Here is a 25,827-nt window from a genome sequence, read left to right as displayed (position 1 = left end):
TAGAATGTTAACATTTTATTCAGTTTATCATAACACACGCTAGATGACTCTACTACCCACACATCCGAATGCCCAGTTTATGTTGAACTCTAGGGTTGATACACATAATTTTGGACGAGTAATAAATATATTACAGGAAAGATCCCCAAGTTCAGTTGATAAGAAAAGACAAATAACGTCTAATTTTTCCCATTAAACCGACAAACAGTCATCTTCGGCTAGGTCCCCTTTGTGTACTCCCCATTCCTCCCAGTCAGTAAGGGGGGGCCTGGGTACGCCCCTGCTTCTTGTGCAAGTCCACCTTCACCCAAATTACAACGCTACTTCTTTTTGCTGTGCAGCAGTCTCACTCAAACTAAGTTAACTTCAGACATTTAGAAATTTAAAATCGGTGGAACCGATCAGCAAAAATATCACCTACTGGTAAACATAACTTTAAATAAACTGTCTATTCACTAATTCTTTTTCAAATATGAAGTCTTGAAAAAGATAATTAAAATCTTCAAATCTGAAGTTAGTGTAAAAAACATGAACCAAAAATATATAATTATTATTTGAAAAGCCTTCAACCATTCACATCCGGGTAAATGGCAAATGAAAATTATATTTGTATTCATGTGCATAGCAGTCTTTCAAGACTACAGGAACACACATTGAATTTAACATTCCAAGTTCCAAAAGGAATTAACAATTACACTATGCTTAAAGCATACCCTATGTACCACTCAAATGTTACTGAAAGCATTCCCATATGACTTTCACATATTTATAAAGGTAATTAAGTTAAGAGTGAAATATTTTACAATATTTTAAATTAAGCTTTACACTTTCCCCGAAGTTAAAATAAATTCATTTAGCCCCATCTTTGGCACTGTTACCATTTAATTCAAACTTTATAACTAAACCAATGTCCTAGAGTTCAGAAAAAAATCCCACTCTGTCTCATCATATTATTCAATCTAAGGGAACATTAAAATTCTCATGTAAGAAGTTTCATTCTCACAATTTCTTGTACCTGGTGACATTCCAATATTTTCATAAAATTACCCAATCTACAGACTGCATTAGCTAATATTTTCTTTTCACCTCTGGTATTCTAATGATTCTGGCTGGTTCGTTTAGAAGTGGGTCATGTGACCTCGGGTCTCAAGCTGCCGAGAGTCATAACATACGATAAGAATTCTTTTTCATTGAGTCAAGAGAGCTAGGATTAAAAGAGTCAACGTGAGACGTTTGCAATTTTAACTACTAGTCTGTTTTAAGAATACAAACAGAAAAACTGAAGTCACAAACCAGCTAAAACCTCTTGCCAGAAGAGCTTATCAAAACTGGTCGGATGGATGTTTCTGAACAATAGAATCTACCAATAGCCCTTAAGTTTTAGCTTTAATAGCTTCTGTAACTGTACAATTGTTTATTAGTCCTCAGCATACTTCAGTCTTCTCTTAGCATCAACTGCTCAGAGAGAGCTTTTCAGCCAGGAAACTTGTGAGCAAATGGTACAAGTGTTCGGATGTCCCTCCACCACTCAGACCGTGGTTTTTGTCCGGATAAAACTGTCCAAAAAAAAAAAAACGTATTGCATGCCATGAGTTCGTCTTTTCTTCTTGCAAGAAAAATGCAGGGTAACTGTTCAGGTTAAAAAAAAGTGAGTTGTCTGTCTCTGTGTAATCATATCCCTATCGGTTTATCAGTCCGTCCGTCCGTCAGTTCAGTCCAGTTCAGAAACAAATTAGTAAGGTCAAAATTTACATTCATGATACTTGTTTACACAAAAGACTGAAGTGATCAAGCGGGTTGTAAATCTGTTCTACCTTATTCAATAACACCGTTGAACTTGTTTCAAGAATTTTAATATTGTTAAAATTAAAGTACATTTAATCTGTATTTGGGAGTTTTATCAAGTCTTCTGTACCCCGTTACCCGACGAAATTATATTGAACAACTGGGAAATAAATGAATAATTGGGAAATAAATGACTGATTATTCGACAAAGAGGCAGGCAGATAGAGAGGGAGTCAGCCAGTCAATTAGTGGGTCACTTAGCCGTTAGTCATTCACCATCCACATTTATAAAAGTGTTATCTTTTGAGCTGATAGGTCACAACAAGCAATGAAAGTATTAAGTTACATTTCTTTTAAATTTTAAGTTCAGTTGTCAAGAAGTCTGTCAGCAGGTGGAACAAGTGTCTTTGTGTCTTGTCTCCTAACAGTCCGTGATTCTTGTCGGTGTAAAACTGTATAGGAACAATTATTCAATAGTAAGATAGGTCATTAAAAAGGGACCTAACAAGTACAGTTAGTATTTGTAAGAACGAGAGTGTTGTTTAGAGAGCAGCACTTTTTTCGGTATTGGTGAATAAAAAGCAGTCTGCATACGAGCCAAGTGGCCCATCAGGCCAGAGCTTATCCCCGTTTCTGTAGCATGGAGCGACTAGGAGTATTTCTACTCCTCCCTGAATGGGATGCTAGCCCATCGCAGCGTTACCCCCAGCATTAAATTTGCCAGTACCCATTTATACATCTGGGTGGAGAGAGGCACTGTGAGAGTAGAGTGTCTTGCCCAGGAACACAATACAATGCCCCCGGCCAGGGCTCGAACCTACTCACCATGAGGCCACCGCACCTCCACATTGGTGAATTAAACTTTATTATCTTACTTTCATGTCGTACTATACAGACAGTACACCTAAAAGTTTTGTTTACGTTTTTACTTGTTGAGTCGTAAAACATGGAACCCGGGATTATGTCTGTTGTTTTCTAAAACCCCTAATTCCGGGATTTGAGAGTCAATGTTCTATTCTTACAATTCAATACAACTTTTTTCTATATACACTACCATTGCAACTAACCTGGACTTGATATTTGACCCCAGCCTTTGTCAAAGCAGCAACTAACTGTGCAGTATTCTGGAAATGTACATTATCTGCAAAGAAACAAAGCACAGAGAGGGAAATAAAGGCTGAGTGCTCTGACAACATAGACTCCTTGATAATTTTAAGCATGTGGGCTTAACTCTGCGCGTGCAGTACTTTTGTAGCTTTTTCCCGTATGAATCCTGGACTTCTTTCTCTTCTACTCTTGTTCTGACAACACAACGTCTTCGATAATTTTACTAGAATGCGAAAACTGCGTGCAATAATTGCTTTTTCCATATTTATTTTAAGACCTAATTCATCATTTCGGGTTTAACTATGCAGATGCTATGCAGTATTTTTAGCCTTTACCCTTAAGAGAGTGTGAAATTTCTTTTCTTCTAACATCAAACCTCTATGAATACGACCTAACTTACCATCTCCTGTCCCGTGAACAAGAAGAAAACTGTCATTTTCGAAATTCTTTGTCATAGGTAATACGGACGACGTCTGAAATAAATTAATGACGAGTGTTACTTTTGATTCTCTACTTAATCCTGAAAACTTAACACCTAGAGGGGCTCAACTACATGGCAAGATTTGAATACGAATATGGTTTACTGAGTTTTACAGGGTTATTCAACAATGGTGTATTTGACAGAATTATGTGTTTTGGCAAAAAAAAAATCTAGTAAATGTCCAGTAAAGAACATTTTTTAGTAGGGGAGACATCGTGATGTTTATTATCGCGAGAACGCATCTTAATCTTTCACTTAATCTTGACATCTGCAGGAGAAAACAAAGACACGCTATATATCTGGCGAGTTCCATTCATCATCATCGTCTAGTCCTCTATGTTCCATGGGGCACAATTAGGACATCTACTATTGCCTTCCTCTTTTTTCGGTCTTGAGCTGCTCTTTGGGTCTCGCATCAACTTATGTTGGTCTCCAGGCGAGTTACATTAACGGCATTAAACTACACAACATTTCCAGGGTATTGATTTCGGGCCACAGACCGAACACCACAACATGCCACAGCAAGTCACTGGTTTTAAAGAAGTACTACAGTATTTTAACAATAAATATAGATCAGAATTTTAATGCTAGTCCACACTCAAAACTGCCGTAAGTTGAACAAACTAATCCGCACTGTAGTTTTTCAACGTTACCAAAAACTGTTCCACGAGAGCAAATTTAAATTACCTCATATCCTCGAGGGTTTTGTTGTGGAGTGAGCATATAACGCTCAGTGTATATAGAATCTGCAAAATACAATAAACAGTTATACTGAAGGAACGAAAAACATGTTGCTGTTTTCATAGCATGTCATAACAGGACATCCATTTTGAAAAACGTAGGACGTCATGTGAAATGAGTTCCTTCACAGAAACTTCAATGTTTACATCTAAAAATAGAAACGCAAAACATCTGCTAAACTATACTTCTTTAACATAATTAAGGTCAGTTATTATAAGTATGCATGTAAAGCCTCCTGCCACACACACTAATAGCTGTTCTGTTCAAAGTAGAAGATGTGGACATACTACACTGCATGACGTTCACGTGACACTCACCATAATACCGCCAGTCAGTGACAGGAGCCACAGCCATCCCAACTTTAAACACACCAGAATTCACACCAAGCACATACGATGTCAAGAATCCTCCATACGACTGCATTAAGAGAAATGAAAATGTTCGCTTAATTATTAGGACAGACTAAGTATTCTGCAAAGAATTGTGGCAAGTTAATTTGCAATTCATAGCTATGGCCGTAGAAGGAAATTTATAGTAGAAATTAAATTTTACAGTAACTGTCTAATTTCTCGCGCGCTGATTGGCTCATTTTTATCACCAATAAGAGTACAGACGGATAAAATTTTAATTTATGCAAGCTTTCAATTTCAACTTTCAGTTGTCAAACTGTCAACTTTTTAACCAATGAGATTGTATGGACTTTTTTAAATAGCCAATCCAAAAGCGAGAAAAGCTACAGACAATGTACGCGTCACATATCTTTGTTTATGGCATCTTCTGCCCTCATTTATTCCCGGCATTTGACCATTTTGGGGTCTTGTTATTGTAAAAAACAAATTGACGTCAGTTTTTTATGCGTCTGTCCTCTTATTGATGATAAATTTCGTCATAACATTGTCAATGTTTACTGCGGAACCACTCGGCTGCGGCTCGTGGTTCCACAGCCACTTTGACAATGTTATGACGCAATTTATTACCAATAGGAGGTCAGACGCATAAAAAACTGACGTCAATTTGTTAACTTTACCACACTTGCTACTAATCTCGCTAATTTGCCGTTATCGATAAGAGTTCAGACAACGCTGCTTGCGTCAATGTGTCACGCTCATGGTCACGGTCTGAAAAAACGTTTTCTTTGACGTTGATATTGTGGTAAAAAACAAATCGAATGTGGTTTAGGGTTGTCTGCACTCTTATCGACAACGATATGCGTCATCACAGTGGTCAAAATTTGTTGTGGACTCACTCGGCCGCTCGATAGGAGTACAGACCACGCTGAACCACATTCGATTTGTTAAACAGACAAACTGAAACTGACAATTGTGAGGCCACAGAGTCCGAGACGGCGTCCACACTGCGCTGGAAGAATTTAAAAACGCAACAATCAGCGCTCATTTTGAATTAATTTTATCTTTGGGGAAAACTCCGTCAGGGAAATCACATCATCATCGTGACGTCATCGTTTTGGAAAAGCTTCGTTTTCAAAAAGTTTTCTGTCCACACGACAACGAAAAGCCGTTTTCAAATCCTCCGGTTTCAAGAGCGTTTTCGAAAAGCTCCATTTTCGTGACGGTCTTACGAGTGTAGACGGTAGGCGTAACCGCAGAAATAAAGTTACGTTTTTAAATTCCTCCAGCGTAGTGTGGACGGCCCTGACTGTAAATTTTCACAGCGATTAGAAGGTTTTAAAACTCACGAAGATTTGATTCGACTCGCGCGGTCATTGAAGGTTTGCTCCTGGTAAAGAGAGCACTTGACGAGGACATCGATCAAGCTTGAACTCAGAGCGTAGCGCATCACACATTCTATAGCTGTGTGCATAGCAAATAATGGTTGAAAATTGTAAAAAAGGGCAAATTGTATCTGCAATAACACCCTTACCCAGCCCCAGATGGCTATCCTTGTTTCATCCACATAGTCTCTGGCTGCAATATCCCTAGTAAAGATTACAAAACAATGAGTCAGTGCAGAAAACAACGACAACAACACCTTGGGTACATTAATATCCAAAATAAAAACTACAGGAACAAGCTACAGTAAGCCAATATTTACCTGGCAACGTTAATTGTATCCACTGCCTCAAACTTTCCCAACTGTTTATAAACTTGATGCTTAAAACTACAACACAGATAAAATATCACCTTCACTTCAATTGAACTTCACCAAACTAAACCAAACCTTACAACCAAATCCAAATCATTCCTGTAACCACATTTCTGCAAGCTGATTTTTTCGACTTAAATGGGATTGCTTTTGTTTATTCCATGGTTTCACAAGCTTCTTGCTTAAAGCAGAACTGTTTGTACAGCTGTTTCGAGAAACCTTGTCCAAGGGTAATCAAAGCAAAAGGATGTTAAGGGAAGTGCTTGTTTGCCATTGCTTGACCAAAGTTCATTGTTTCAACGCCATTGAAGGAGAATGCGTGAACAGTCAAACTTTCACCATGCAACTGCCAACAGGCCATTTCCGAGTTGCCTTTTGCCTCTGTTTCAAAACGAGTCTTCACGCGAAACCAATCATATGAAAATGTGTTCTGCCTACAGGTTCATTTTCATGGATATCAAACTCATTTTCATATGAAAGGTTTTGCACGAGGACATACGGTAACGAAGATGAAGAATTCGTTATTAACAAATAGTAAATGCCAAAAGAAACATGCCCAGAGTCATATGTCTGTACTTACAATTTCATATAACTAACTGCTACATAAAAAAATAATTACAAACTATTTACAAATGTATGAATAACAGTGAAATATAATTGAACAGGCATCAGTTCACAAAACAGCGTTTATGACGTTCAGTTCTAACGCGTGGCAGGATGAAAGGGTGTCCCCTCAGTTTCCTAAGGCTCCTTGATCTCTGGGGTGAAAGCAGTTCATGAAGGGGATGAGCACTATCAGTAGTTATTTTATCCCATAGTAGCCTATTTTTGATTCTAAGGTAACTGGGAAATGACTTATCCTCAAAATCCCTTTCAGCATTGTTGCTTGTACGCTCCTGTGGGAAAACCTTTCTCGAAATGGCTGCAACTAAAATTGTTTTCCCTTTCTTCTTTTTTTTAAGGTGGGGTAGGGTAGTCGGGCTGTTACACTATTACTTACCTTTCCCCTCTGCAGCAAGTTCCTCTTGCATCGACATTCACCACAATCAAGTCATAGTTGCTTACTAGATAACCACTGTCAAATCCATACCCATAACTATCCACAACCTGTTTACGATAAGACAACACAAATTATACAAAAACAATACTGCAAAATCTTTGTTATTACAACTTTATTTGAAAAGTTTATTATTTGAGTGATGCCATAGATGAATATTAAAAATTGGTTAAATTAAAATAAATTAATAAATTATAATATTTGGAGAGGAAGCTACAACAGCCCTAGCTGGTTTTCAAGTAGGTCCTCTATCCTGATCGAATTGAATTTAAATTTGGGTGACTAATGACTGTTGAACTACGTCACAATAATTTAATACAATCTCATCCTCTGACAATGATAGACTCGGTGGCTTCCCAATTTCTCCAACCCTCGATTATTTCAAACTTCCCCAATACTCGAGCCAAAAGCCGTTACTGTGTCACATAAACTACGAAAATCATACAACAACAGATCCCTCAAGAGGGTTGTTAAACAGCATAGTCCTGGGTTAACTAAAATAATTAGATATTCAACAAGTTTGTAATAGGGCTTTGCTACTGAATGTAGTTACAATTGTTTGAAATACCTTCTGTGATCCAGGTCCACCATACCTGTAAATATTAAATTAAAATGTGTTTGAATAATATTTTGTTTTGTTAAACTGCACTGTTTCGTTACATGATAACATTTCTTTTTAAGCAATCTAGTTAAAATAACTAATGAGAGTTTAGATTAACAAAACGCTTCCAAGATTAATATAGCAGTTTAATTCCATACGTCAGTGCTCCTAATAATACATAATATTACGAGAGAAAAGTCAAACCATTTTTAAGAATTTCTTAGTAAACAAATTCAAACCTCGATGTTTTTAGAGTAGCTAAATCTTACAGCTGCTTAAGTGTTGACTTAGGATAAACACCTCAAAACCAATTAATGACACAAAATATCCTGAAAGAATGCAAATATGCAAGTAGCTGTGGTAAAGAATTTAGTTTGCCAACAGCCCTACAAATAGCTGGCTCATAGATCAGGCTACAACTAATCCCTGGTTCTGGAGCATGAGGCGATTACGAGTATTACTAATTCCCCCAAGATGGGACACTAGCCCGAGGCAGGTAGTTAACCTCTGCCAGCATGTTTATGACGCCGCCCTATCAGTGCCAATATTGGAACAACACTGTAATTCATGCAGACTGGGCAGGTACTGTGGTGTAGTGTCTTAACCAAGTTTACCAGTCGAAATACTCACACTGAAAACAACACAGCATATTTCTTCTTGTTATCAAAGTTGGGAGGGCGGTATTCCTTTACATAGATGACTGCAATGACAGAAATCACAAAGAAAGAATAAACAACGCAATTTTACAACCAGTAAACTACACGTAAAGATTTCTCGCAACCTTCTAGACCTTCTCATCATTGACATTCTCTCACATGATGATAATACTAATGAAGAAAGCTCCATTGTAAACTTACAACCCCATTAATTTATGAACAAAAGTAATATGCCTTTTACTCTTTACTCCCTGAGAGTACCAACTGGCACACAGCGTCATGTTCCACACAACTTTGTGAACTGATAGAATTCAATGCATTTTTGCCATACAGAACGCAGGACCCATGTTGATAACATTTTTATAACTGAATTGGTCATCCTGCATAAATATCTTTAAATATTTATCATCACTAGTAGTCATCAAAAATTAGAGCAGTGAGTTCACGCATATACGTTGCATGTTTGGTCTACTTTGGTGACGTTTGAAACTAAGTTTGCTCAATTGACAGATAACGATCTGCACGTGAAGTTGAACTAGGGGTGAGTAGATTATATATTGTGGTAAAAGTGTCTTTAGTTAGTAAGTATTTACTTGTACTGGGCAAAATATTTTCCAGGCAAGGCATTTGAACTCTTGGCGACACTTAGAATTCAATTTCAGATCGCCCACACTTGGAACAAATATTTCTTGAGAAAATAAGTTTTGACCAGCGACCCCGCAAAACAGCGCGTCGCCAAATTATATTTTGTGTTTGTATTTGTTTACATTGCTTGAATTTACATCTTGTTTTCACAAATGAAAAAGGTGAATTAACCATTCTGACCACAAAACACGGCCTTTTGGCGAGTTACAAAACACGGAAAGTTTGTTTTCTGACAACCAGTTATGACCACAACGACTTTGCTGAGCTACAAATCGCAAAATTTATTTCCTGACCACAGATCTGAGGGTCATCATGGTCATTTGCCGAGCTACACGGAAGATTTGTCTTCTAACCACAACTCAGGGCCATTTGCCGTCGCCAAGCTACAAAACATTCTTTCCTAATGACGCAGGCTTTAGTTACTTGCTGACGAAGGCTAGCGGGTCAAAATACATGCAGCTTTGCAGAAATCATACACACTTCTGACACTTTGAATCTATACGGCGAATACGTGAGTTCGTGACTGCGTGCATGCGCTCACGATGAAATTTGCCCCTGCTGTGTGTGTGTGTGTGTGAGGGGGGGGGGGGGGGGGCAAATCATCGAACAAAGAAAAATTTGTAAGAAAAATTCTCGATACAAACTGGATTAGGACTGCGTTACACTACGTGAACGCAATTATTATTAAAATTGTCCGGTAAAGATCTACTCATTGAAGTCATGAAACTGCAACCCCACAAGTTATCAGGTTTCATTTTTTAGATGCATATGTTCCACATCAAGCTATGCACTAAGAACTGCAAAATAAGCTACATGTACAGTTTAGGATTACAGCTAAATAGAAATATTTCAAAGATGACACGTTTTCAAACTTTTACATTTTCGCGTTTTCATGTTATTTTTCTTAAAATGAGTATATAACCCCTTCATAGCTGCTAATGTCAATTCTGAAATAAGCTGATCAACGACTTTTAAATGGTACATGTATATTGCACACAGGTACAGAGTATTTTAGCACACTCAACAACTTACCATAGCCGTCACTTTTAACCGTGTAATTAACTATTTGGGGGAAAACCACGCCCTCCATTCTCTTTCGTAGGGCACTGTTGTCTTGAAGGGTATCAACTGGTGGACATACAAGGATACAAAAAGTCATTAAATAGTTTCATGGTGCATCTTTTACCAGGTGGAATAAGCACTTTAAACCTGATAAAATACTGAACTGGCTTGATATTTGTTAACATTCTTCACTGTATCACAAAACAACACACCTGAAATTGAACCTCAAGACAAGTTACTGTTACCTTTGTCGGGATTTGTTGTACTACGTAATGTTATTTCAGGTATTCCTGGCCCTAAACGGAAAAACAGAGAACAAAATCTCCGAATTTTTGTTGACAAAGTGTTTGCTTGATCCACTCGGGAAAGAGGATTATCTCATGTTCCAATTCAGATTCAACTCTAAAACAGAAAACTCTTCATTGACTTTTTCCCCTCATTTAGAGTTTTTAAATAGCACTAACAGCATAGTTGTGAAACATAAAGTCCTTCTCATGAGTTCAATGCATGTAACTGTACATGTATATCTCATGTAGCTATGAATAGCACTGATAACAAGAACATTTCAAAACTATATTTTCCCTTGTTTTAAAAATCTGCAATCTTTGGTTGAATGGAAAATACCCTAAGTGATTATATCAAAAAGATATGTTTAATGCATGGTCAATCTTTTGCATGGCACTGGAAGCCAAATTTGTGAATTTTTAGAATGCAACGTCAGTAAGTTTTTCCCATTGCCACAGCAACCATAGTGATGTAGCCACGTCTTGGAGCACTGTCCATGGTAACAAATGCAAATTCAGTATACATTTAATAGATCTATCTTTGAGTTTAGTTTACCTTTACAATACAAGATGTACCAGCTTCCCTTCAGGCTAAAACTTGCGCCATAATAATTACAAGAGTTTCCCTCTGAAGAACATCACATACAAATCAGCGAGATAAAATATTAAAGAACAGAAAAGAAGAAAAGAGAGACAAAAAAAGGGAGGGGGGGGGGGCACAAGGAAGGGATAACATGACTGGGCAATAGACGAGGAGAAAAAAAAATTTAAAAAAAGATAGGTTGAGAGAATATGGGTTGTATGAATGTAACTTGTTGTATGAATGTAACTCAGAAATTGTGCATTTTTTAGCCAAAAAAAATCCTCAAAAGTGTATTTTCAAAATTGTTATGCATCCCAGGATGTAAAAGCCTACTTGGAGAACTTATTACATTAGCCTTGACAAGTCAGTTAGTTCCTGTTGTTTGAGAAATGAAGAAAAAGTTGAACAGATCACGATCACAAAATTCAGAACAATTGTACATCCGGGACAATTGTATAAGCATCCACCATTTTGAATTGATTTCTCACACGAAGAAACACGTGTTGTGTATTCAAGTGAATAGGTATATTTTTAGGCTGAGATAATGGCAATGGGTAGCAGACATGGCAAATCTTTGGATAAATGGCTGAAGGAATTTCACTGGCTGCAGACCAGAGGTACTGGAGGCCATTTACTAATGATTTTTTTACATCCACTAGAAATGTGAGCTTGACAAACTTGTGTTGACAGTTAACGAATATTTACCTAGCTATCAACTTCAAGTTAATAGACATCTTACTGTTTCACTTGCCCCCACTCCCATTGCTGTTCAACAAATACCTTCCTTTCAAAGTCGTAACAAATAAACAGACATGTACATGTATGTATTCCGAAACAATGTCTTCAGTGATATTTCATGGTATACAATCTTCATTAATGTCACTTGAATGGACTTAAATTCTGACAATAGTCATGATGATTTAAATTGAAGCACAGTACTCACCGATTACTGTTGGTACACAACTCCAGCAGTAAAGTTGTTTTGTTTTTATGTCCACGCTGCAAATTAAAACAAAGAATAAATTAGTGAACTCGCTGAGTGATCAATGGAAACCGGCAAAAGCACGGTAGAGATGGGGTCTTTGAGAGTAAAGTGTCTTGACAGGACTTGAACCCAGATCGCTTGATCCAGAGACCAGCGTGCTAATGATTAGCCATGGTGACCACCCTGTCTGTGCTTACCACTGAATTAAATACGGGATTAAGCCTGCAGTGGGGCTCATGCAACATCCCACCTGGACAGACAGACAGAAATACAGACAGACAGACAGCGCAGTTGCTGCATGCTTATGCAAAGCCAATGCGGGCCACATGCTCCCAGTGCAAACGTTCTTTTAAAAAAGATAGCATGAAATCATTCAAAAAGTGTAGCAACTAACCTGTAAACATGAAGCTGGGTTGGTGATTCCTTAGTGGCTGTAAAGTATCTGTATTGAGGAAAGAACATTTAAAAAAATTAGCACCCTAAGGTTGAAGGAAATGAGGAATTTAAATGACAATCACTTTAATGCCTGGATTCAGCAGGGCCCTAATCTGCACACCAGATGGTACCTGAATCTAGGCAAGTAATATTATTCCACACCCTTTCAACAGCACAGATACAACCTTAGAAGTGTCAATCCCCAAGATGATCACACTCATGATATGGCTTTCATGTTACCTTTAAGATTTTATCAGCTTTCTATATGTACATGTATGCTTTGCTCTCCCAAAAAATGTCTTAATAACATTGCTGATCCTAAAAGTTCAGACTTCTTCCTCATTATGTATCCAGTAAATTAAGTAAATATTGACAGAAGAAGCTCAGCTACAAGCACATAATCAGATTTTTTTTATTGGAAGCAGGGTTTTCCTGTTTCCCAGAATAATAATAATAATTATTATTGTAATAAAAACAATTTTAAATTTGTTCCATGTTCATCAAAATTGTAACTAAATACCCAGACTATCATCTGGCCAACCAAAAGATTGGGCAGGATTCCAAAGTATACTAGTAAATATCAAAACAAATAAATTTGTTTACTTACACTCTCTCGTTGATATTGTCGTGAGCAAGAATCTTTTGAACCTCCCACTTTCCACTTGTTAATGCTTCTGGGACATTTTTTCCCTGAAATGAAACAAAGCTAATGTCAGAAACACAGGAATATTGGTGACAAACAGTAGACAATAATCTACATGTATACAGGGCTCGAAATTGCGACTCACTGGTCGCCAATGCGAACAAAAATTCAGCACTGGCGACTAAATTTTCAGAACTGGTCACCAGCTGGTGACTCGCGTTTTGTCCGATAAGTAAAGAAAACCACGACACAACTTTATTTTTAAATCTTTATATTAGGAAATCAATTGGATATGGTGGCTAGTATACAACTCACCTTTCCGTCCCCAGTAAAATAATGTCTGAATATTACAAGATAATCGAAAAAATTGAATGTATTTCGACATGTCGATACTGCGTTCACGGCGCGCCATATTGTTTCAGCGGCTTCTTCCAAAACTGGGATCGCAGGCGCACTTCAACACCATGTGCTTTTCGTTTGCCGCGAAAATGGCAGCAGATACCAATCAGTTGAAGGAATATACATGAGTTTTTACGTGCGGGGAATGAAGATTCAAGCATGGTGTTGTTTGTCGGCAGCGAAAGGTGGCGAGGAAAGCAAGTCGAAAATAAAGAACGGCATTTCGAAGAAGTAGCAAAGGGAAAATACACAAGGACCCGTGTTTGTCTGACAATGAAAACCACGGACTTAAAACGTTTTATGCTTCGCTTCGTTTAAAGTGACTATGGAGACAACCATCACCTTAGGACCAAAGACATATCACCTGAGAGCAACAGTAGCTTTATAACTAAGTGTTACTTGTGTTGTTTTTAATTGTTTTCGCTCTTCAATTGTGACTTTTCTTGCATGCAAAGTAACGTATAAAATCGTGTTCTTGTGTAAGTTATAATTATATAAAATAAGTTGGCGACCAAAATTTACGATCTGGCGACCAAAATTTTTCCGTTAGTCACCAGCTGGCTCCCGAACGAAAAAGTTAATTTCAAGCCCTGGTATATGGTTAAAAGCAACTAACCAACTGAAGCTAATTTAACCAAGTGCAGGCTGTTTTAAAATGGTCCCAGGATGGTCTTAGCAGTGCAGTGTATGCACAGGTGAGACACGTAGTCCACAATGCTGCCCACTTTGACTTGTTCAGCACCTGTGTGTTTTCTTGACCCTCCCCCTTCCTTTTCTCCTTTTCTGCAGCCTTTCTTAGTATGATGGATGCATGTTGGTCATCCATGACTGGGTTACATGGATGGTGCTTTATATGGGGCTTGCCAGTGAGAGGCTGGCCCCTTTAGACACTCCATGCACCATTCTTCAAATCGCAGTATTGCACTAATTATACAAAGTCATGTATTTTTTTTTATCATTTTGTGATCTTGATACACACCTGAGGTGGATCTGTGCTCATCTTTGCTACATGGATAAATTTTCCAGCACCATCAGGTTGTGTAAATGGCCAAAGTGTAATATAATATGACCCATCAGCAGAGAATTGAGGAGTAGTGTACTGAATAAAGAGGTACAAAGAAAGATTGAAATATTATTTTCATCAATTTCCTTAAGTTGAGTTTAAGAATATCCAGAAGGAAATTAGTCTGAACTACAGTAGTGAGACAATCTCAGATAGTGCAGAGTGCATTGTATAGCTATGGAACAATAGTCACACGTGTCATGTTCACTTCCGGTCTGTATTTACTTTGGTACCTTGGGCTTTTCCCCTTGCAGAATATGATCACACAGAAACCTTGATCAATAAGACATACACTGTAATCTTGTCACAATCTTAGCAGTGCGTTTGTTTCATGTCTGCACTTTTATTCGATGTGCAACAATAACTTACAATTACTGTTTGTCGAGATAGCTTTCAAACTTTACACTGGTGTTTTACCTTGATTTTTGTTTATTTCAAAATTCAATAATACGTTGAAGTAGCAAATGTGACAATTTTACTTTTCCCGCCAACATTAATTTCATAACTTGATTCTTTTGTTTTCCTCGCAAGGTATGTAACATACATGTAAAACCCTTGTTTTCTCGAGAACTTAAGAGATAAAATGTCTTAGGAGGAAATGGAACAAAGTTAAGTATCTCATGAGGAAATGGAAGAAAGATTTTGTTTTATTTAAAATGCAAATTTTCTTTTCACTGAAAAACAAGTAATTTAATTATCAAACAGTCACAGAATATCACGTTCTTATACAGTTGCCACCTCAATGATACTGATTAATACAACTGAAAAGTGTTAGTGTTTCAACAAGAAGTATTGAAGGCAGACCTGCACTACATCGGTGAACGAGTCCCCTCAAAGACTGATTAAATTAATTTATGCTGTCATTATGTGCCACAGAGTCTGCAGCACTATTTGAACACTTTCCTGGTTTCTTTTGTCGCAAATTTACAATTTGACAAGTTTTACTGCCACTAAATTGGGAAATTTAGGCTAGATATGAACTTTTTGGTCTCTTTCATGGAGATAATTGAAATCTCTACCTTCAGTACTTCTTGTTGAAATGCTCCTCAGTTGTATTAATCGATAGCAATGTATATTAGTTTGACATAAATAAGAGAGCACTATTCCATGAAGTGACGTGACTATTTGATAATTGGATTAGTTCTTGTTTGTCAGTGAGATGAAAATTTGCATTTGGAATAAAACAAAATCTTTCCTCTTCCATTTTTCATCAGATATTTAGCTGCAAAATTGTCACATTTGCTACTTTTGCTTATTATTGAATTTAAAATACCGAAACTCAGCGTAAAACACCACAATACAATTCAAAACCATCTTGACAAACAGTAATAGTAAGTTATTTTGGGGCCTTGAAAGAAAATACAAACATGGAACATACACAATGCTAAGATTATATCTTACACTGTATCAAGTTTTTGTTCCCTAATATTCTGCAAGAGGGAAAGGTCTATTTGACTACCAAGGGAGAGAACAGCAGGAGTGAGGACTTATGTGACTACTGCATCAGAGCTGTAAATTGCACTCTGCACTATCTGAGATTGTCTCACTAGTGTTTTTTTTTGAGCCCATCTCAAAACTTCTGCAAACTCAGATTACTCAGTTTCGTGGGAAGAATGGCTGCTCTACTAACATTTAATTGTACACCATCCTTTTGGAACTTGAAGCAAATTACAATCAAACTCTCTGAGGATATATATGTACATGTAAGTCAGTAAGAACATAATGGCAGCTCACCTTGTCATCTACCCAGCCATTCTCCACTCTAAGAACAGAATTCTAAAAAACACAAGTGCAATCAGCATATAGCTTAACTGTGAAAGGTTTGACATGAGTTGAACTATCCAGCTCAAGTAAATAAATAATGGGGTTCAGGGATGGAGTAGTGGTAATCAAGAAAAACGCACCAGTTTACATAAAGAAGATGTTGTATCACACATATGAAGAATAGATTCATCCTGATTTCTATTCATCCAAGTCACAGTTACAGCTGCCTCTGATGCCCATGCTACGTTGACCACATAATGATCACTGTAAATGAACAAACACACAATTAAATCATAACCAAGCACTTTAGATCAAGTGAGCAATATTTTTAAAAGTAAGAAGAAGTATTATTAATATTAGATAATTCAGGTCTTTGTTTTATTCAAAAGTCTCCAAATATGGTGAACATTGCAGAGGCATGGTCAGGTAGTCACGAGGCTTTGTGCTACACTTGACACTCAATGGTTTGAGTCCTAGCTACATGTACTGATCACATGTTCATCATTTTCTAAAATCTGGCAGTACTGTCTACCTTTTGGCCCAGATTCTCAATAGAAGCACGATGACTCTAAAGAAGAACAAGATGTATCTCTCTTCAATTGAGACAAGTCTTGACCCTTACACGACAAGAGGTGATACCTTGCTTTGAGCAGTAAATATAGAACCAAGGAAACATTGCAAAAACTTGTCCACTGCAACTTGGACCATTGCTACTCTACTCCCTTTGCCAGTAAGAGAACCAGCAGGTACACCAGGGCAGAGAGACTGAGCTACTACGAAAGGAGTGTCTTGTGCAGTAACACAACACAGTGGATTGATTGATTGATTGATTGATAACTTCATTTATACACAGTAAAAATTCCTTCAGCATAATTTAAAAATATATTTAATATTTAAGTATGCATAGGTACATGTAAGCTAATAATTAATAAAGTATTATACATGTAAGGCTTAAAACCTATCGTAACACTAAAGCTGTTTTTCAAGGATGCCATGTCTCACTCAAAGCTGTAATGATGAAGTTGATATTTAAATTCACTACATGTAGATTGGAGTTCATGAGAAAGGCTGTTCCACAACATAGCACCCCTGTAGGGAAAACCTCCCTTTAAATAATTGGTGCAGGGCTGTGGAAGAGCCAATTTATTCTCAGAATTCCTCAGTCGATACGAAGTAATATCATTTCGAGATACAAATTGAGATTGCAGATATTGTAGTGGACCATGCAAGCATCCACTCAAACCCAGACCAGTTCATCTGGAATTCCATGCACTTAAAAACATTAGCCAAGGCCACTTCACGTCCCAGTTATTGTACTGAATTTACATCAAATACTTACATTTTCATGAAGTCAGCAGGTTCTGGCAATTCAACCTGGTTTCTAGTCGCAAGATCAATCACATAAATGGCAACTGTGGGATTGGAATATCCTGGTTTGGGATAAGCAATCTTTCTCATGGAGGTGTATGCATCACTTGAAGGTCCATACCAGGGGAACTGGTACCAGTTAACTCTAGTGTCATTGAACTGAATATATGCCAGGTATTTACCCTCAGGAGAGAACCAAAGGGCGTGGTCAGAGTTCAACACCTCCTCTGTTGGCAAAGGTAGTAACACTTGGTAAGAGTTTGATAAAGAAGTTTATTTGAGAATGGAAAAAGACTAATAATCAGTTGGCATTATTACCTTGATACACCCAATCAGGGATTCCATTGAAGATTTTGTGCTTTACACCATTGTGAGTCAGCCGTGTAACCGTTGATCTTGGTGATGTCATGTAATAAATATCATTGTCATATACAAAGGCCTAAAAAGAACAGAGAAGAGCAGGGAGACCTCAGCCCCAAGGCAAGATTATATTGACAGTACAATCATCCTATGTCATTGGTGCAAATTAAAAAATACTATATGCCATCACTCAAGACTACTTTTAGCTTACCAGTCCAATGGCTAGCTACATATATAGTGGCAGTTTTGATTTCACAAGCCAAAGCAAATCATAAGTACTATTCCCTGCAAGACAGAGTTTCCCTACTCTTTCTCTTCAGAGAGAGATGAGAGGGAACCTGTGCTTGCAATCACTCAACTGTTTGATCAGCTGCTGTCAACAATCAGGGACAATTAAATTTAAAAAAATACTGGTTTGGACATGTTTTAACCAGTTTAGAACCTACGCATGACAGATAGGATTCAAAACGCTGTCTACTGTGCTGTACAGCAGACAGGACTCCCTTAGTTTATATTATGCTTCACATTACCACTGCTTGCAAATAAATCATTCAACCTACCAAAGAATGTCCACTCTCATCCCATGTTGCATATTGTATTTTACTTGGATCTTGTCCTTCCACACCAGGTTTTATTTGCCCTATTTCTCTACAGGATACACAAAATGAATGTATGAACACCACACTGTACTGTCTAAGATTACATTGTAGTACTTAAATTGGCCTTACAATAACGGGAGGGTTTCATGGCTCGGCGCATATGCAAGCTGCAACATTAATCATTCAACACTTGCCAGCAAAACCCTGAGATTTTGGGTGCATTCCTTTGGGGTGATCTGGATAAGGATCACTGATCTGAGATCATCAGTTCCTTTGATGCACCATCATCCAAGCGATCTTGGATCACTGATCCTGATCCAGATCACCCCAAAGGAAAGCACCCTTTGCAAAAAACCATTCTCCCATGGTCAGGACTCCTGACTGATGTGGCTTGGTCATGTTGATTGTTAAGTACATCAAATTTGTTTGAATGAATGATTCTATAAGTGACTTACACTGATAAGGGAGGTAAGCTTTTAAAATTGCAGAGAAGATTTATTAGACTTGATGGCATTTGATATATTCTAAAGGCTGTATTAGCTGCTGGTTTCAGCAACTGCCTAATCTTTCAGTTGTGTTGACACAAGTGATTTTGTTTCAATTTATTGATCATATGTGAAGATAAAAAAGGAACAAGGGAAGTAGCACCAGGTTTTGAGAGTCTTATTTGGTAGCCTCATTTCACTTTTCTCAACTGTTTAATTTGTGTCCATATGACATGAAACCAAATTCTAGAAGTTGGTGACTACCGTAGTCTTTTTTCCTGCCAAAAATGAATTTGCTTTCGCTGACAGTTTTCAAAAAACAGGGTTCTACCTGAGCAGCTAAATAATTTAACAGTTAAATATCTTTTCAGTAGCAACAGGATGAAATGACCATCAAATTAATGATTGGTTAAAAGTTAAACCACAAGAAGGCCTGGAGTTAAAACCAAAAATTTGTCTTATTGCCATCCAAGTGAGCATGTGTATATAGATAGTACTGTTGGGATTTTTGCAACCTTGCCAGTCAAAAGGAAAATATAAGTTAGCACTGTGTTACATGTACATTAATGTGTTATTTGATTTTTTTCAAGTATCTGCAATCAAAATTATTGACAATATGACTTTATTGAAACAGAAAGTCCTTCTCTTTTCTAAACACTATTCATATTTCTGCTTTAACAGAAGCATTGTGTCGGTCGTAACTGGCCGTGACGATCATTCCCTTTTGTTCCATTTCTGACGTCATCAGCTTTGACCAAAATTGGCATCATTTATTATACTCAAGTTCTACCTGAAATATGCTCAAAAATGCTCAGAATTTAAGTGAAAAACTCCGAGCAAAATTTCCTTTAGCTACACTTGGTTACTCCATGGTAAGAATTGCCTGTCTTGATGACACTTTCTTGGGACTTTTTGAACTGGAAAACCCAGTAGAAGGTCAATCACTATAGCACTGTGTTGTGGACGATATAATAAGTAAGTGTTAATGAAAATAAAATATGCTATATTTATGGTACAGTGATTTTAATAGCTGGATAGTGAATTTCTCCACAAATTGCTACAAACTTAAGTAAGGGCAGTACTTAAAAGGTCACTCAAATATTGCCATCAAACTCCTTAAAATAATTAATTAATTAATCATTTATTTATCAGATGGCATAATTTTTTTTGGCAATACATACCGTGTCTGAAGGTCATAAACATAATACTCTGCGAAAAAGGAATATCTATATTGCTGAAAAGAAAAAAAAAGAAACAAAATACAGTTATTGCAAATTCAAAAAAGCAAACAGAGCTAGTATAGATTAATCGTACAACTTATTCTTAAGACATTATAATTATACGTAGTTAAAAATTATCATTTTGGGAAAGTAAGACTCGAACCAATGCAGGCCAAAGAAAAAAAAACTCAAATTACGATAAAGAAATCAATCAATGCAAGTAAATATATTTAAAAAAAAACAGTTTAACAAGAACTTCATCAGATAGCAATTAGTAACCAAGAGATGATTTAGAAGTTTATATTTGATACAAAAACTCCTGCCAGATTCATGACTTACTGAAAATGCAGAATGTAGCTTACGTGTTTCTCCTGTTTTGCGTACAGAATGTATTTTCTATCAGGCGAAAACCAGTGCTTGTGGATCCCCAACTCTTGCTGAAAATATAATCAAAGTTCTTTATTGCAAGTCAAAATTAATGTAAATAAAATCCTGAGAATCATCTGCAGTATCACTGACAAAGGTTGCGACTTACAGGTTCACTTCAGAAACTGAGGCATGGCAGACTTGCAGCTGGGAGTAGTCCATGACAAAGCATTAGAACCCATCACAGGGTTGAAAAAATATTTGAATTCCAGTGTAACCTTGGGACAAGTAGCTCTCAAATCTTTCTTGCCTTGGACAAGTCTTAGTTTGCTCTTGTAAATGATTTAGTTGGTAGATGACTAGCCTCAGAATGAAAAGTTACTTGCCCAAAAGGAAAATCTACTTGTCCCAGACAACCAGAAAGCACATTTTTTGAGCCCTGGATCAGTGTGCTGTGTTCTCGGGTACAACACTTTACCCTCACAGGGCTTTATATCATCCAGATTCTTGTACACATACAGACGGATACTGGTGACTTTACAGAGTTGGGGGGGGGGGGGGTAGCTGAGAGGTGAGGTCAATAGAGGATAAGAGAAAGAACGACTCGCAGATTGTCCAACATTGCAATAATTACTGAAATAATGTCATGTATTCACCATTTTCTTAGGATCCACGAGAACGTATGTTGTATCATGAGCTACATCTTTTAACACTAATCCATCCTTTCCACTAGTAATATATTCATCATCTGAAATGATAATTATCGTAATAAGTATATTATATACATTGCAGTTAAAGAGTTTCAAACTTTGTGGACATGACAGCCAGTAAAATTAATTTTTAGCATCAAAAATGCCCCCTATTCAGAACCTGTACACTACAGCTGTGTCACACATGTCATGATACACATACATATTGAAAACTTACCTGATATCCAATCACAGGTATACCCTTCAGGAGAAAAACGACCACTAAAAATGTCCTCAAATTTAAATTTATCTGCACTTCTGGCTGATTTATTAGAAAATGATCCACCTTTTCCTGTAAGAGAGAAAAAGAAAAAAGTCCAGAAGATTATTAGTTACTCAAGGCAAGTTAAAGCATGTTGATGTAGTCCCAGCTGAATGGATTTTAATTTAGAGCATAACCCACAAACACAGTAAGGAACCTTATTTTATAATGATGCACAGTACAAAATCAGTAGTCAATGGGGTGAATTCTACACCTTGGAAGAGAAATCCAGATTTCAGCCAAAAACCTACTTACTGACTACATAGCATGTGGGGATTACACCTACTAATCCTTAACTGCTTTATACATGATCTCATGCCTGTAGGCAAAAAATATCCATGAAAACACCTTTTCATAATTACATAAGGACCAAAATCTCTTGCCTAGCTGAACAGTTTGCCCTATTACAGCCTTCACTGGCCTACATTTGAAACAAAATTATTGTGTTTCTAAAGTTTGCCAGCTACGAACCAAGTTTACTGTTTCCTTTGCTACATGTAAATGTTCACAAAATTGTGCCAATTCAAACTTGACTTGCAACATGTGCATTGCAACTGGATAAAGTAGGTTAGTGATGAATGCTGGGTGTTTTACGAGATACGTGTACAAATAATGTAATTGATATTATAGCAATAATTGTTAGAACATTTTTAAATGTGAAATTACTAATCTGAGTTTAAGGTTCTTTCCAGGATGCAGATTTGATATGCTATGCAAATAAAATAGAATGTTCTCAAACTTTGATTTTTTGGAGATTTTGAGAGAACTTGAAAGTCTGTGTCAACCCAATTAATTGCACACATATGCAGCTGGTTGCATACAAATTAAGACAGCAACTTCCGACTATTTCTGATACTTTATTCTTCCAAACCTCCAGTCATGTCGTCATTAACCCACGATAAAAAAAAAAATAATGGTCAAAGAAATCTATCAAGTTTATTCATAGCTCAAGGAAATACACAGATTAAGCAGGTGTGACCTCTTGAATGTTATATAAAAGGAAATATTAAACTTGCTAATTAGTTATTAAGTTAAAAGAACACAAGTTTGAAAGTGTGAGAAGCATGTGATAAACCTTGTACTTCTCTATGCCTTTCTCGGTTACAAGTCATCTCGCCACCAACCAACTCGCCACCAAGAAATCACCTCACCACCAATGAACTTGCCACCAAGCCAAGTCACCTCACCACCAAGCAAAGTCTCCTAGCCATCAATAATCTAATAACATTACGCCACAACCCAAAGCAACTGAAATTCATTCTACGTTGTTCAGTTGTAAAACTCACACTGTTCCACCCGATTCACTTAAGTAGTATTGGGCATCACCCATAAAAATGATATCTGAATTACCGGGTAGTGACCGTTGTCGTACATACTATGGTATGACTATAGAGTCAGCTAAGAATACAACTATGCAGTACAAAACTTTTAGCAAGAATGGCATAGAGTGGAGTTATATACAACTGGAAAATTGTTTTATTATACATTTGTATAAAAGAAAAGAATTAACACCAAAGCAAATTTACCAGAGAAAAGACATGGAATGCCAAAGCCCTTCTTTAAGAAGAAAAAAAAAACATGCGTGCATTTGCAGTGTACCGTCACTTGCTTAAAATACATGTGTTATAAACTTCAGTGTATGCTTATTTACAGAGAGGAAAGGTCTTTTATACAAGAGACCTGTGCTTTAACTCAGGCATATTTGGCTATGATCAAGAAACAGAGCTCCACTGATTTGGAAGAAACAGCAGTCGCTTGAACAGCTAATTCACCTCAACTACTTTACTCTAGTTTCTCTCTCTGTTGGTGCTTGGTGGCAGGGTGACTTCACTTGGTGGCAAGTTTGTTGATGGCGAGTTGGTTTCTTGAAGGCGAAACTCCCTGATGGTGAAATGATTTGATACCACTTTCTCTGCTGTTCTTAGAAATTACCTCATTATAGGAAATTAACGCTTCATGAAATTAACGCAAATTTTTGAAATTCGCGTTAATTTATGTTAATGTTAATTCCCACGCAGTTAATTAAGTTGTGCATTAATTTTTGCGCCGTTAATTACCATCATTTTCCCCCAAATCTGTGACACACTTCAGACATTCTTGACACAGCCAAACAATAAATTTTATTCGCGCACTTTACATTTCACATCAATCTTTCACATTAGTAAATCGTTTACTGTTCTCAACAAATTCTGTTTTTTTTTTTTTTTTTTTTTTGGTGTAGCAGACGCATTAATTTCTCTCATTGTGTAGTCCCAGAAAATATCCATACCTCCCCCACAGAAGGGAATTTTTCTAAGTCCCTCCACCCCTCTGGAAATTCCGATTGAGCTTCATACATTTCTTTAAATTTTTTGGTCTGACAGAACCACCCCATCCCCAAGGAAATTCCAATCCCTTCTGTGGGGGAGTATGGATATTTTCTGGAACTGAACATTTTGAAATTTTGCTCCTTTCTTGAGTTAATTTCCTTTATTGGGAAGCAAATTTACCTTCCATTTGCATTAATTTAAGTAGTGTTAATTTCAAATATGTTATTTAACACGAGCGTTAATTTCCTTTAATAAGGGTATGCTGTTCGAAATTCAAGTTATAACACACTGCACTCAGGCACGCTAACAAATATCAAACACCGAACATGTTTTCTTAATATAATTAACACACCATTGTTCACATAAGCCCCACACAAATCACCTTCTCCTGTCCAATCACAGCCAGAAATTATCAAAAAAAAAAAAAAAGATTGCCAATACTGAAATAACCAGATATGTTATTGCAGACCATAATTTGACAAAAATAACCTTTGTGGGGAAACATGTCCAAGAAGAAATATTAATGCATCTTCGGAAATTAAGGGGCAAGGGAACCCAATTTTAAAAGGACTTGTCTAATGCATTTAGTAAATAAGACTTATAGCTAAGCTTTAATTTAATTAAACTCGCTGTAGTAAAAGATTGAAGATCGTAGATAATGCGAAATTCAAACCTTACTTTGCATTCTATTAAAAAAATACAGAATTTTCATCATTACAAAGTATATTCTTAACTCTCAACTTGTAGTGACAGTTTTAAACAAGGTAAGTATCAAATAATGATCTATCCCGGGAAAAAATATAAGTTGCAGGTGCCAATGAAGAAGGATTGTTTTTCTTCAATTGAGACAGGAAATTTTACGGGTTGCTTTTCACGGGCTAAATGATTTTCAGAAGATGGTCCAACCCTCAAATTAATTTTTGGACCGAAAACCTTTCCACCTGAGCAAATAAATCTACCAGCCATAGAAACCACAATTTCGAAAGAAAACAAGATTCGAACCACAAATGAGAACTCCAGCATAACCTCATCGACAGAAACACTAGATAATCGAAGACGAGAGACCTTCGCGGGTCGCTAACCAACTGTATGAGCACGACAACTTCAAAACACAGATCAAAAACCGAAAAACTCCGTCTAATGCTTTTAAATACGACACAAAAAGAAAAGGACTGTGGAATTAACAAATTTATGATGAATTATAAGCAAAATTTGATGTTATACAACTGCAAATTTCACACGGCCACCTGGCATCATCCGGTCAGCGATTCGATAACAGCGCTGCTAACCTACGTCAAATGAAGCAAAACAGTTCTAAAAGCTTACGATCTTTACAACAACTATGACTTACCAGAGTAGACAGCTACCATTACTGTGGATATTACTATAGCTGATGCCACTACGGTAACTCCGAAGAAAATTACCAAGCTTCTTCGATTTAAGCGTAGTGGCGAAGGACTTGAGTCACTCGACGCGAGAGTTTCATCTTCGTTCATAAGATGAACTTGTTCTTCCTTGCCAGTCGCGTCGGACGAGTAGCGACTTGCCATTTTTAGATCTTTCAGGAGGTCCTTTCTCCCTTAAGTCTTAGCTTTGATCCATTTACGAAGGGCAAAACACCATCACTCGTGATCACCAAAGAAGCTGTCGATATTGCTAGTGACTCCCTTGCGTCTCTCTCGAGTTTGTTTGCATTGTGAGACTGCTAGAAGACT

General features: G+C 37.1%; 1 protein-coding gene across 1 annotated transcript; it reads right to left on the bottom strand.

Moving 5' to 3' along the window:
- LOC110053088 (dipeptidyl peptidase 4-like) lies at positions 1-25,827 on the bottom strand. The gene is made up of 27 exons (XM_089297221.1): positions 25,464-25,827; positions 21,720-21,833; positions 21,449-21,540; positions 20,789-20,863; positions 20,388-20,440; positions 18,683-18,770; positions 18,081-18,201; positions 17,734-17,989; positions 16,535-16,658; positions 16,365-16,406; positions 14,547-14,666; positions 13,133-13,215; positions 12,485-12,532; positions 12,049-12,104; positions 11,079-11,150; positions 10,484-10,534; positions 10,209-10,304; positions 8,506-8,575; positions 7,843-7,867; positions 7,218-7,324; positions 6,167-6,232; positions 5,996-6,050; positions 4,432-4,531; positions 4,061-4,119; positions 3,293-3,365; positions 2,853-2,926; positions 1-1,556 (listed from the first exon to the last, which is right to left on the bottom strand). Exons 1-27 carry the CDS (start codon positions 25,660-25,662, stop codon positions 1,452-1,454), a joined length of 2,424 nt encoding a protein of 807 aa, XP_089153347.1. The 5' UTR covers positions 25,663-25,827; the 3' UTR covers positions 1-1,451.

The sequence above is a fragment of the Orbicella faveolata genome, unplaced genomic scaffold, assembly GCF_042242905.1.
Source record: "Orbicella faveolata isolate gen_17 unplaced genomic scaffold, um_ofav_v1 contig_27, whole genome shotgun sequence".
Lineage (NCBI taxonomy): Eukaryota > Metazoa > Cnidaria > Anthozoa > Scleractinia > Merulinidae > Orbicella > Orbicella faveolata.
This window is presented reverse-complemented; position numbering and strand designations above follow the sequence as displayed.

Excerpts from the sequence above, each read along its gene's own strand:
- LOC110053088 (XM_089297221.1), bottom strand. The coding sequence starts at position 25,662 with ATGGCAAGTCGCTACTCGTCCGACGCGACTGGCAAGGAAGAACAAGTT. Across the intron at positions 10,535-11,078 it reads GTACATCTTGTATTGTAAAG|GGCCAGGAATACCTGAAATA; the intron begins GTAAACTAAACT and ends TTTTCCGTTTAG. Across the intron at positions 6,051-6,166 it reads GATACAATTAACGTTGCCAG|GGATATTGCAGCCAGAGACT; the intron begins GTAAATATTGGC and ends AATCTTTACTAG.